Source organism: Penicillium daleae (genome assembly GCF_028827525.1).
Source record: "Penicillium daleae strain IBT 16125 chromosome Unknown utg000002l_segment0_segment0, whole genome shotgun sequence".
NCBI lineage: Eukaryota > Fungi > Ascomycota > Eurotiomycetes > Eurotiales > Aspergillaceae > Penicillium > Penicillium daleae.
In genome coordinates, this window is record NW_026623150.1 from 1,092,723 (window position 1) to 1,104,979 (window position 12,257).

At 50.5% G+C, this 12,257-nt stretch overlaps 4 protein-coding genes across 4 annotated transcripts; 2 read left to right on the forward strand and 2 right to left on the reverse strand.

The window, feature by feature from the left end:
* Positions 1-391: 391 nt before the first annotated feature.
* N7458_001427 (WSC domain-containing protein) lies at positions 392-1,115 on the forward strand (the record flags this gene model as incomplete). Its single annotated transcript, XM_056904810.1, has 2 exons — positions 392-689; positions 775-1,115. The coding sequence occupies 2 exons, from the start codon at positions 392-394 to the stop codon at positions 1,113-1,115; spliced, it is 639 nt and encodes a 212-aa protein (XP_056768917.1).
* Positions 1,116-2,216: 1,101 nt separating this feature from the next.
* N7458_001428 (telomere repeat binding factor family protein) lies at positions 2,217-5,202 on the reverse strand (the record flags this gene model as incomplete). Its single annotated transcript, XM_056904811.1, has 4 exons — positions 2,217-2,262; positions 2,320-3,405; positions 3,459-4,830; positions 5,079-5,202. 4 exons carry the CDS (start codon positions 5,200-5,202, stop codon positions 2,217-2,219), a joined length of 2,628 nt encoding a protein of 875 aa, XP_056768918.1.
* A 1,368-nt stretch (positions 5,203-6,570) lies between these two features.
* Positions 6,571-8,283, reverse strand: N7458_001429 (TMEM165/GDT1 family protein; the record flags this gene model as incomplete). The annotated part of the gene is made up of 2 exons (XM_056904812.1): positions 6,571-7,623; positions 7,690-8,283. 2 exons carry the CDS (start codon positions 8,281-8,283, stop codon positions 6,571-6,573), a joined length of 1,647 nt encoding a protein of 548 aa, XP_056768919.1.
* A 2,059-nt stretch (positions 8,284-10,342) lies between these two features.
* On the forward strand, positions 10,343-11,597 carry N7458_001430 (glycosyl hydrolasefamily 18; the record flags this gene model as incomplete). Its single annotated transcript, XM_056904813.1, has 5 exons — positions 10,343-10,448; positions 10,501-10,536; positions 10,594-10,607; positions 10,665-10,735; positions 10,793-11,597. 5 exons carry the CDS (start codon positions 10,343-10,345, stop codon positions 11,595-11,597), a joined length of 1,032 nt encoding a protein of 343 aa, XP_056768920.1.
* Positions 11,598-12,257: the final 660 nt, after the last annotated feature.

Consider the following 12,257-nt stretch of genomic DNA (forward strand, 5'->3'; position numbering starts at 1 on the left):
TGACATCGTTCTCTGGTTATCATGCTGGTCTCCATAAAAATAATGGACCCTTGGAGGGTTCCCCGGGGGCCAAATGAACGAATCTGTCAGCGCCGGATTGCAGTCTCTTAAGTGAAACAATTCGGACCCTTTTCTGTCTCTCGTGTGTTTATTTCGGATTACCAACTCTCGCTCGTTGTTGGTTTCGCACTTTCACTGCGTCCTTCATTATTAACTTGCTCTCCATCTATCCTCGACATTCCTCTGTATGCGACTCTCTCAAAGACCAACCTCCAAGCTCGTCACTAGTCTATCCGAGCATTGATCCCCACACCTTCACCGAGAAGGAAAATACACACGCGACGTTGATTCCAATTTTTTCTCACTCAAACTTGTCCCTTCAATCGCCACTATGCGCACACAGCACATCCTCGCTACTCTCGCCCTTGCGCTGCCAGCCTTCGTGAGCGCATCCTCCGCCTACACCAAGCTTGGCTGCTATTCCGATGTCCCCGATCTAAAGGGCGACTCCACCAACAGCTACCAGGCCTATGGCGCATGCCTGAACTCGTGCTCCAAGGGTGGATACAAGATTGCCGTCCTGAGCAAGGGCAACCACTGCGCCTGCAGTAATGCCGTGCCACCAGACTCGGCCAAGGTCAGCGATGATAAGTGCAACACGGCCTGTCCCGGATATCCCACGGACTATTGTAAGTTTCTCCATGACATTGCGTGTGGCAGATCCACATACGTACAAGTATTTTTACCACAAGGCTAATCACTTCCTCGTAATAGGTGGCGGCGACGACGTCTACATGGTCCTCAGTACCGGCCAATATGTCGTCTCCGAGTCTGATGGCGGCGCAGCGACGACACCAACCGCTGCCACCGCTGCGGGTGGTATCATTGTTGCTGCGACAAACGTTAACCCCACCACCGTCCCGACGAGTATCCTGACGGCACCGGGTGCCATGATCACGAAGGCTGGTGTCAGCGGCGAAGCATCTAGCTCTGCAGCTGCCACGGCCGCTAGCTCCAGCGCCTCGGCCTCACCTACTAGCAACGCTGCTGTCTCTCTGCGCGGCGGGTCATCGATGGCTGGATTGCTAGTTGCTGGTCTGGGTCTGCTCCTGTAAAGGGCGGAGATTTGGATTTTCATTTGTACCGTTTCCAACCCCTTGTACTGAATACTCAATGATTCCCTTGTATGTCTTTTCGGTGATGGAAATATCGCTTATTAGGCACTGACGGCTCAGTGCAACCCGCGGGCGGGCCTCCAGATGGTTGTGGGATGGCTGCTTTGGTGATTAATTGGGCTTATACCTCCGTTTCTAACCCCAGTCGAATAATAGACTGCCTCGAATGGACTTCGATATCCTTCGGCATCAGATACTTAATTCAAAATCAATTCTCGAATATGAAAATTCTCGGAAACCGGAATACACGATAAACCAGTCTGGATCAAATTCATACCGGAGAAAGCCTCACATCTACTTATAACCCCGTCAAGATCACCTTCCTTATCAGTAGCCAGCATATCGGCATCATTGTGTAGATCCGAGGCGGACTGATATTCATCGATATTTTTTTAGAATTTCCCTCCCACGCCCCCTTTGTAAGCTCAGATCTGTCACCTCAAATCTGATATGAGATATTAGAATAAGCCTCGAAGAGATTGCCTTGAAGCTTGCGAAAGCACCTTTTTGACAGGGTTCACGAGGACTTGAGCCTTTCCACAACCCGCGCTTGGGCAGCATCGATCACAGTCGATGAAACGAGTTGACCATTCTTGGAAACAGCACGCAATAATCTTCTTGCATGCTTGAACTCGCCTTCGATATCGTTTCCTGTTGCTATATTGAATCAGGAAAAATCAATGGGAGAAGATAAGTGGGGATCATACCACCAGATTGATCTGGGATTTGTATACGCAAGTTGTTACAATACTTCAAGGAAATTGGTTCGGATCGCAGGTCTCGGCTTGATTGATTATGTGGTGATTAAGCCTGAACTCAGCGGGTAATGAAAATGTTATATATGTGCAATAGGAAACTCAAAGTATCAACATTGAAAGCGAAAAAAAAAATATGTGCATAAGCCGCTGGGAACGTTGAAAGGGTATACGAGCGAAAAATAGAGGAAAGAACAAAATGATCGACAGCAACATCATTACTCCGACACATCAAAAACGTGAACTCGGCAGAGGCCAAATTGAAGCGATCCGGAATTAAACCAAATCAGCCCGTGACGCGGTCGAAATTGAGTGGTAATGGTTGACCGCTCCTATTGGTGACTATGTTAGCTAGAATCATGGCAAGTGAGCAATCTGGGTAATAGTACCTAAGGTATTTTTGCTTGATATTCCGTGCGCGGTCCTTCATATTAACTTGGGTTCGACCAGTGAGCTGAGGCCCCCCATCAGAGGCAGGACAAATTGAATCCTGTCGCTGGATGGCCGCCCATTGAGTGCCGTGCCGCGCAACAAGCATGATAAGGCGTTCATCTTCTTCTGGGCTCCACCTTCTCCGACTGGCGTGGCCAGTAATCGAGATGATAGGTGGCTGAGGTGAAGGACGGGAGACAGAATTCTCCGCATGCCAACGAGACTCGCGGCGAGCCGTGGTGGGACTTGGAGCCTCTGGTCTTGCCTCCTGGAGCTGTTGTTGGCTGGCGGCCAAATCATCAAGTAGCTGTTCTGCCGGGCTAGAGTCCTCATTGGTGACGCGCTGCCGCTTTTCAGTTGGACGTGCTCGTTCGGGAATCTGGGCTCTGCGTTGGGAGATGTTATGGCTGCGGGTATCCCGATCAAAGTCATCGTCATCATCACTCGCCTCGTCGTCTGAGTCGCCACGGCCGCGCTTGCGAGATGGTCCCTGACTCGTAGGAGGTGGTGGCATGGTCGTTTGCTTGGCTGGCTCACGTGGTCTCTCTGCACTTTGAGACTCCTCAGAAACCCCGGGTGAGAAAACGACCCTCGAGGCATTCGCCTGCCGATCAAAGATAGAACGACGCGGGGATGAAGGCTTCGCCCGAGCCGCCGATGGACTATCAAAGAATCGACCCGGGTAGTGGCTGACTCTGTTAATTCGCTCAGAGCCGCGGGGGCTGGCAGACATGACCGCTTCACCTGGTTGATCAAATACCAGATCGTCATCAATCGGATTAAAGGCAGGTTCATCATCCCGTGTAGCTGAACCTATGTGTTGGGGGGACGTCGGCCGATGAGGGGAAGACTCGGGCTCGGGAGTTCCTGCGATTTCGTCGCGATCTGCAGTTACGCTCATGCCCCGAGGGGAATCTGGGAGGACAGCCGCTTTTCCTTTTCCAGCAGTGATGGGCTGTGATTCCAATGAAGCCAAGTCTGTCTGACGCCCGATGTTAAGGGTCTTCGCAAGGAAGTCCATGGCATCAGCGGTACGCCAAATACTAGGAAAAAAGGTCAGCAATGGCAGAGACAAGGATTCGAATCGTAAACATACCCTTTGGCGGATTTCCGCCTACTTGGAACTCGCTGGGGTGACGGCTTCGGTGCTGGCTCTTCAGGAGCTGGCCTTGCAGACTCTGCTTCTTGAGGGGCTGGTTCTTCATTATTGCCTTCTGGATAAGCTGGCCCTTCACCGGGGCTTTCGTCGTGTTCGGCTCTCCTGTCTTCCAACTCCTCGCCTGACCCTTCATTCAATGTGGCGGAAGGTTCTTCATGATCAGATTCTACAGGCATTGAACGGTCTGGTGATCCGGCAGCATTTGAGTCCGCCCGACGATTGATCGCTTTTATTACCAAGACTTGCACATCCTCGATCTTGGGCTGAGAGGCGATCGTGGCCTTGAACTCCTGCTCTCGTAGCTGGACGAAGCGTGCAACACGCAGACAGAACCGGCGCCAGCTAAAGATTGTCTTCAGACCCTTCAGATTGAAATTGTCGTCGTCATCGAAGAGAGAAGTCTCCAGCTCATCGATCCGTACACTAACCTCGTCATGCATACTATCGGGAAGACAGCCATTCTCATCTTCAAAGGTCCCGGGAAGGTTGAACCCCCGAAGAGAGCCAGGGTCAGGGGATGGGTCGTTTGAATCATCCAGCGCAAGGTCGTGGTAAAAAACAATTTTCAGGATGGTTTGAGGATTGAACCCTTTCTCGCTTTGACGTTTCTCAAGTTCTGCGATGAAGAACTGCGTTCGAATCTCAAGAGCCAGATCAACAGTGGCCCTCAGTGCGCAGCTTGCGCCACCAGTCAGTTTTTGTTTAGGCCGGAGCATTTGCCTCATGAAAGGAGCCGGGAATTGTCTATCGAGATTCTCGATTGCTTGCACCTGTGTTTGGGAGCCGATCGCGGCGGAAAGTGTGGTCAGTGCCAACCAAGCACAATTTGCTCGGTAAAGGTACGGCCGTGGATCCCATGGCTCGGGAGAGTCCTCGGTTCTGACAGATGGAATCAAGCCAGACACACTGGCTGCGTCTATGTAGCTTTCGCTGGTGAAAACCTTCATGCTATCCGCGAGCTTCTTGTAGACACGCTTGAATCGCTTATTGTCGGCATGAGCAGGGTTTGAAATACGCTTTGCAACCTCACAGATGCCCTTAGCATCAGACGAGCTTGTGCCCACTAGCTCTAGCAGGCGTGTGGACGCTTGTTGGAGATCTGGCAGTTCATCGGCCATGTCGATAGCATCGACACCGCCATCCTCAGAGTCCGAGGCATGGTCCGAGTCATGAGCCAAAAAGGTCGTGCCGGAGATGTTGGTACTCCCTTCCTCGTGGGCTGGTGTATCTGGCACTGCCGAGGAGCTCAACCGTGACGTTGGAGTTTGATGGGAGCTGATGGGAGATTGTTCAATCACCGGGGGTAGATCTGCACAAGTTAGAACGTTGTACCTTCTTGAAATGAAATTGAAACGGGCGAGTGCAAAGACGAATTAAGAGTAGCAAGTCATGGGCTGAACGAGCTCAAGGTACAGAGCTGGTTGTCATTGCAGTGTATCAAACTGGGGATACGGCGGCCCGCAAAACACGAGGGCCAATCATAACAAGGTCGACCATATACATGGTTGACTTGTCTGGGCTCCGATGTCAGGAAGGAGTAAACCATATAGCACTCACGTTTCACTTGGGCCCTACCCTGAACCCCATGTCGCTGGGCTGTCTTAGAAGATTGTTTTCCATAGTTCGGATCATCGAGTTCCCGACTCTGACTCCGAGTCACTCGCCGCTGGGGGGTGGCCATGCGGGCGGTGTGTACTCAGCTGCGTGTACCTAGGCGCAGGCGGTGAAGTCGCTGTCACGCGTTTGTTGATATTGGGACTCACACGCGTCACTGAGGTGCTCAGAACAATCAAGTCGTTCTCAGCAGTTACTGGATGCTTTTTACCATGTGTGGGAAGGCGAAAAGTGATTCTGACGCGAGGATGGTGTCGGGGGAAGATTGTTTGGCGTGGGCACTAGGGTTGTTGGGCTTATTGACGCGACGGATTCGGAGGATAGATGTTCCGTATAAGCTAATCCATTTTCGGATGGCAGTGACACCTTGGCACCTCAGCACTCAGGCAACAAGGCCCCACAAACCCTAAACCTGTCAGGCATTCATTACTTTCGATCGACATTTCGAGTCAAAATCCATGCTTATTATTACTCAAAATCTAAAATAATGACCCATCTTCATTATCTGACCCTTTATGGTTAATTCCTAGCTGTTTCATCAAGCTTTAACGTGTTGGTAGCGGTTTGAAATTTCAGGCACAAACCCTAACCCCCCCAAACCTTACGAAATATCTTCAGGCAGACATACGGCTTATGTAATTCCACGGGTACGTTGACTTGGAAAGCCATTCGATAAGCTCCAAGTTCAGCGGTCTTTCGACATCCTGGTGGGATGTTTATCATATCAGTCAGTAAGACCTGGATAGGCCAGCAACCTTAGACCTGTATCAGCTCGAATGGACCCGGGCTTGCAAGAGAGTCAAATAGCTGCAAACCCATTTCCTGCGCGATTGCTTGTTCTACTCTCTATTGGCTCCTATTTCAAGCGCCTGCAGATACGGTATTTGTAATCTACGACTCTTAATACTGTAGAACAATGCCCGACAATCTGATGGATTTATCGACAATCTACAACGGCGGAAATTCGCGCCACGTCTCTGCATAGAACCAGGCTCAAGATAACCTCGCTTACCGTTGTACACTACAAGTTTTCTGTTCTTGGTCTGTCAAGCCATGCTGGCCTTTCTAGACCAGACATGATTCAATTTATATCTGCAGCTCCTCTGTAGTATATTCAACAGGTCATTCGACACAAAATTGCTTCAGCGAGGCTAGGTTGTAGCAAACAGACGCGTTTTCTGGGGCCATAGGGCTCTTCGTGATGAACTGTGTCTTTTATGCCCATCTTCGTTGGGAAACGACTCATGAGAACTACAAATGTACATGACAAACTTTAGATGATTTACAAGGACAGACCTCTGGCAAACCATGCTATATTATATCATTAGTATTGAAATATTCTCACAAGACATGTCCGACTTTACACCGATGTAAAACGCCCAAACTCGAGAAAAACAAGGGACGTAGAAAATTCAACCGCCCAAATGCTGTGGCTTTAGTACATAGCCTCTATGAAGTAAATAATGCCGAAGATGAGGAAAGCCGTGGCACCGCCAAGAGTCACTGTGTTATAAGGGTTAGAATTTCGGAGAAACAAAACAGGACACTCATTTGAGAACTTACCGACACGCATGCTGACACGGCCGGCGATAGCTCGGCCACCGATGACAGCCGCGGCCGTGCAAATGGCATGGCCGGTAATCGCGCCAACGGTCACCCACCAGTAGTCTTGGCCAGCAGCCATGGCGATAGTGGCGATCTGGCTACGGTCACCCCATTCGCCGAGGAAGGTCATGACAAATGTCTGTACCCATGCTGGGCTGAGGAGAAGAGAGAAGAGATTGCTAACACCAACCATCATGTTGTTCAAACGCTGGCGAGGGTGGGGCGACGAGCCACGCGAGGAAGACGAGGAGATACTTTCCGGAGGGGAAGGCAGGCGGTTAGTAGAGCCGCGCGACTTGGGGCGGCCGCCAGCACGGCCGGCCTCGAGGGAGTGCGGAGTAATCGAGGAGCGACGACGGCCCATACGTCGCTGCTCCTGCTCCTTCTCCTCTAGCTCCATCTCGACCTCGCGCATTTCCTCTCCAACACCCTCATCCGGGGACATCTCACGACCTTCCTTCAACATCTTCACGCCGAAAACCAGGAAAAGGACAGCCGCCATCAGTTTCGTGAGCGACTTCGGGATCAGAGTAGGAACGGCGTGGCCGAGAACAGCGGACAGAACAGTCATGACAAACAAAGCACAGAAGGCAGAGGAGAACACAACCAATCGGGGGTGTCTCATCGCCATGAGTGCCGCGACAAGGAAGGTCTTGTCGCCAATCTCGGAGACGATGATCATGGTGAACGCAAAGATCAGAGAGTGCAAACCATCGCCGTCATCCGAGGGGACTTGAGTCGATGTTTTGTCGTAGGTAGATGAGCCGGAGTATGACCCCGAGCCAGCAGAGTCATGCTCTATAGCTAGAGGATCATCCTTAGCTTGAGAGGGGGACTTGGGGTGGGGGATATCGTGGGGCTTGGAAGGGAGATCGGCCGGTTTCTAGAGGAGAAAAAATTAGCTATGGCTGCCACAGAGCCCGTGAATAGGTAGCGCAATAGATCTTACCTCCAGCATTCCAAGTGTTCCAGCATCATCGGCGGTGCGACCGCCACTTCCCACGATCGCATCACTATCAGGCTGTTTCTGCTTCTCGCTATGCGGCAAAGGAGGAGCCTCCTTGGGACTTCCAGGCACTTTCTCGGCATTGAAGTGGCTGTCCTTCCCCTTCTCCGATACACCTCCCTCGGTGCCTCTAGTGCCTGCTTTGGGGCCAGCCCGATCTGGATCATCCATCACACCACCGTTGGAGTGCGGGATGATTTGCCCCTCTCCAGTGCCGAGGTGCTCCGACGAAGTTATTTTGAGGTCGTACTTCGTTGAGACCAGATCTATATCGTCACTGCCTTTGTTGCTCTTGCGATCCCGCTCCGCATTGGTTTCCACCCACGGGCCGGCATGTGGCCTGCCATCCTTGCCGTCTACCGGGGCGTCCAGCGACCCTTTGACAGTATTGGTGGACGCGATCGACTCGGGTTCAACATAGCGGGAGTTCAAATCGGATGACGCGCTGGAGAGGGCACTTGGTTTGAGGTCTGCCACCGCAGTTGCCAGAGCGGGAAGGAGAAGAAAGATCAAGGATGGGGAGAGTTGTATCTTCATTGTGAGGATTAGCGGTCACTACCGCGAAAAGGAATGACTCAGAAATAGTCGTCAGTCAATTATTGCAGAAAAGATGGGGAATTGGCGACCGTTCGGTCGAGAGAAGGTATAAGTTGGAATTGTAGGTGAGAAATGGAAGGACACGAGTGTCTAAAAACGGCTGCGGACGTGGTAAGGAATCGGCAATGGCCTCGAATGAAGCACTCTAGGCGCAAGTCCGGTGGCCAAATGTAAGGGGAATGTAATCAAGAAGTATATTAGAATCGTTAATGCAGAAAAAAAGAAGGCAGAACGAGGAAAGACACGACCTGGATGGCGGCGAGAAAAAACGACGTGTTTGTTGCTTCGGTCTGCAAAGGGGGCGATCCACGTGACCCCCCACCGCAAGCGGCCTCCAATGCCAATCGGCCAGCGTTGATTGATCGACTGATCGACTGATTAACGGACCCGTAAACAGCCAAGGCATTATGTAGGTATATTGAACTTATTCATGCCACTTGTATAGAATATCTGTTTTCTGGCTGTTTTTCTCTCTCGGGTTCTTCGCTTCAGCCATGGACTACCGTAAGGTAAGGGATACCGCGAGGGAATACCGCGAGGAGGACAACCGTAGTAGTTTTACATTAGCCATTCTGGACTTGGGGAAACTGGATATACATTATCTGATCCGAGAGATAGTTACGCTGATGTTGGGGACAATGAGATATGGTGTAGTGTACTCTTAAACCGTTTACGCATTCATTCCATCGATCAATTCGGCTGCTCACGATAATCTCGAGCAGAAAGTCGCTATCGGTGCAACGTGTAGTATGGTCAAGCGGCAGCAAAGATATGAAGGACTTTGGCTTGGACATATGCTTTTAGCCCTGCTCTCATACGCAGCTGGCTAACCTACCGGCCGAAGCGAGCTGGAGGATTGTTACAAATCATGGACTGCCTTAAAGATGGACGCACAGCAGTATAAAAACAGTAGATACCTTAATACAATGACCGTAGAACTATATACTCCAGAGGGTGCTGCACGGATAGAACTACGAAGAAACGTCTTGGAACTTGCTTGCACGTCAAATTAGTAAAAACGGTACTGTGGTGACACAACAAATGCCTCCAAGAAGGAAACATCGCTCCAGTCATGAGAGGCTCATTGACCAAAGTATTCCGAAATAGAATTGACCAACTAAATCTCCTCGTGTATCCCACATAGCCATTCAGAAGATAGGTCTTGATGTAACTCATTTCCTGTCTGGCCTGAGGAGTAGGATTGTGTTGACCATGGGGGCCAGGGGTCAGAGGCCAAAGGGGGCGATGAAAGGAGCATCGCGACCCCGAGGCCTACCTACACAAAGAAAATCTGCATCTGCGCTCAGCTTTCTGGGGCCGCCCGAAATCAACGCCACCAGGCACACCAGGCACAGGCTGGCCCCCGTCAGACCCTTCACTTCTTGGAATAGAGAATTGCAGTTATACGAGACATCTCGACAAAATAAATGCATATCTCAAGAGAAAGCGAGTAGTAAATATTCAACTAAAATAAGAATCTCTCCATTCTTCATGCAAGCAATGGTCTTCGTAACGGGACTCCACCAGGTGCAAAAAATAGCATCATGTCAGGAACGACCTGCCGCAGGTGGGGGCCACCTATTGGCCCCCGAGTCAGCGCCTCGGATTTGAGCCCCCCCGTTCGTACATCCCATCAAAGCCTCCGTTCCCGTGTTCGTGTTTTCCCACACCCTCGCGGTTTGCTTGCAAAGATGGTAGTAATCCGCCCCCAGGAACGACAATTTCCAGGGCTAAAATGAACTTCTTTGATCCACAAATAGAATCGTATCCGGATACAACTCTACTGCTTGACTCTGCAGCTTCGTAGCGATGATACTTGCGGGGCCAAATTGAACATAAAGCCCCATATGGGGGTATATAGAGCAGGTACTTGTCCTTTCGGCATTGTTGGATTGTTAGTTCTGTCTTTGTCTTCCTGTCCAAGCGTGCGGGTTCCTCTGCTGGTCATTCTCGAGCGGTTTTATAGAGTATCTGATAAGCGTGTCGTTGACAATACATCATGGGTCTGAAAAGCTTTGTGCTCTCCGCTGCGTTTGTTGCTTCGCTGCAAGGCGTTCGCGCGTCTATTTTTGCAGAGTCAACTCCAAAAGTCGCCGCCTACCTGAGTAAGAGGCTCTCACATCTCTTCTTGCAACTGGAGGTTCTAACATGGCGTAGATGGTGGTGGCCAGGGTCTCGCAACATTCTGTCAGAGTAAGTTTACTTCGCTGAGAACTGCTTCGGACTTGCATGACTGACATGAATCTCCAGATCCTAACGTTGATGTATGAAGCAGTCAGCTACCCGAGAACATAATATGGAAATCTAATACTCGTCTCTAGATCATTCAACTAGCATTCGTGGACCAACTCGATACCGAGCCTCTGTCTGCGTCTCTCTCAGGCATTCAAGGGTATGTATTCTACCGTCCCTCAGGCCACGGTCTATTCCCTTCCTAACACATCAGCAGTTGGGAGATTACACAATGTCAAAACCAAGGGAAAACCATCCTTGTCTCGCTCGGAGGAGCGACCTATCATCAATCCGATCGACAAGGAGGCTGGAGCACTCCCGAGCTAGCCTCGCAAATGGCCGATAAACTGTGGAATAAATATGGCCCCGGCGCTAACGGCCAAGGTCCCTTCGGCACCGCAGTAATCGACGGATTCGACTTCGATTTCGAAGTGCCCATGTCCAACCTACCCGCCTTCACAAACAGGCTGATCACGCTGAAAAACAGCCCGGGGTTGAAGAAGCCATTTTATCTCACTGCCGCCCCTCAGTGCCAATGGCCAGACAAGAACCTCCAAACCGTTCTGGACTCCAACATGGGCGCATTTGATGCTATCTTTGTTCAGTTCTACAACAACCCGGAGTGCGGAATTGGTGCTGGCTACCAGCGTCGCTCTCAAGGACTTTCTGCCCGTCGCTCTGGGCTGCTTGGCAACTTCAACCTGGCTAATTGGTTGACGCTGGCCTCGCAAAGCAATGGCGAGACGAACAATAACTGGAGAGTCGATGTTGCAACTGCTCCTGGTTCAGGTGCCAAGGCAAATAAGCCAAAGATCTTTGTCGGAGTTCCCGGTGGCACTGCGGGAACTGAGACTCCTAACAGTGGATATGTCGACGTTAATACGCTGAAGCAAGCCATTGAGTCGGTAACTGCAAACGGGCATGCGAACTTTGGCGGTGTCTCGATTTGGAGTCTTCAGGTTGCTATTAGCAATGGGAACTTCCTAGCCAATGTCAAGAATGTGTTGAAGAGTTGGACGTGATGAGTTTGATCAGGCTGGTTTTGACGATGGCGTTCCGGGAGTGAGTTATTATATCAATGGATAGATGATAAATGGCGTTCTTGAGTTTCTGTCATTATGTTTCATTGTCCTGTGTATGATGGATATTGATGACCGGGTTGCGTGAGGCTCCATTTGGAAACTGCCGGTAAAGAAATTTGTCCACGAAAGCGAAATGCAATAGAATGGATTTAGCTGTAGGCTCATGTCTTCGCAATGATAACATCTCTATCGCAAGAATGAGCAAAAAGATCATACTTCATCTTTGGCAGATAGCAAGAAATCATACCTACATCTTCTTTGCCTACGACCTCTCACTGTTGGTTTCTGACACATGCTGGCTTTTCCTAGCGTTTGAATGGTGACTTCTGTACTGTACAGCAAGATTATCGGGGCATGGACTCTACCTCGGCAGCTACAACATCACCTGTCTATACCGCACGATCTCCCACTATGTTTTGAACACAGCGCACACTTCATTCCTGTTTGATAATAGCACTACTCTCACTTCTGAAAACCGCCTCGTCTGCATATGGCTTCCTGGCCTAGATTCTCTTCGCACGCTGGTATGCGTGAAATCGAGGATTCTTTAACGCTTTACGCATTTCTGCAATATAAACCATGACTTCCTCTCTGGTCCAA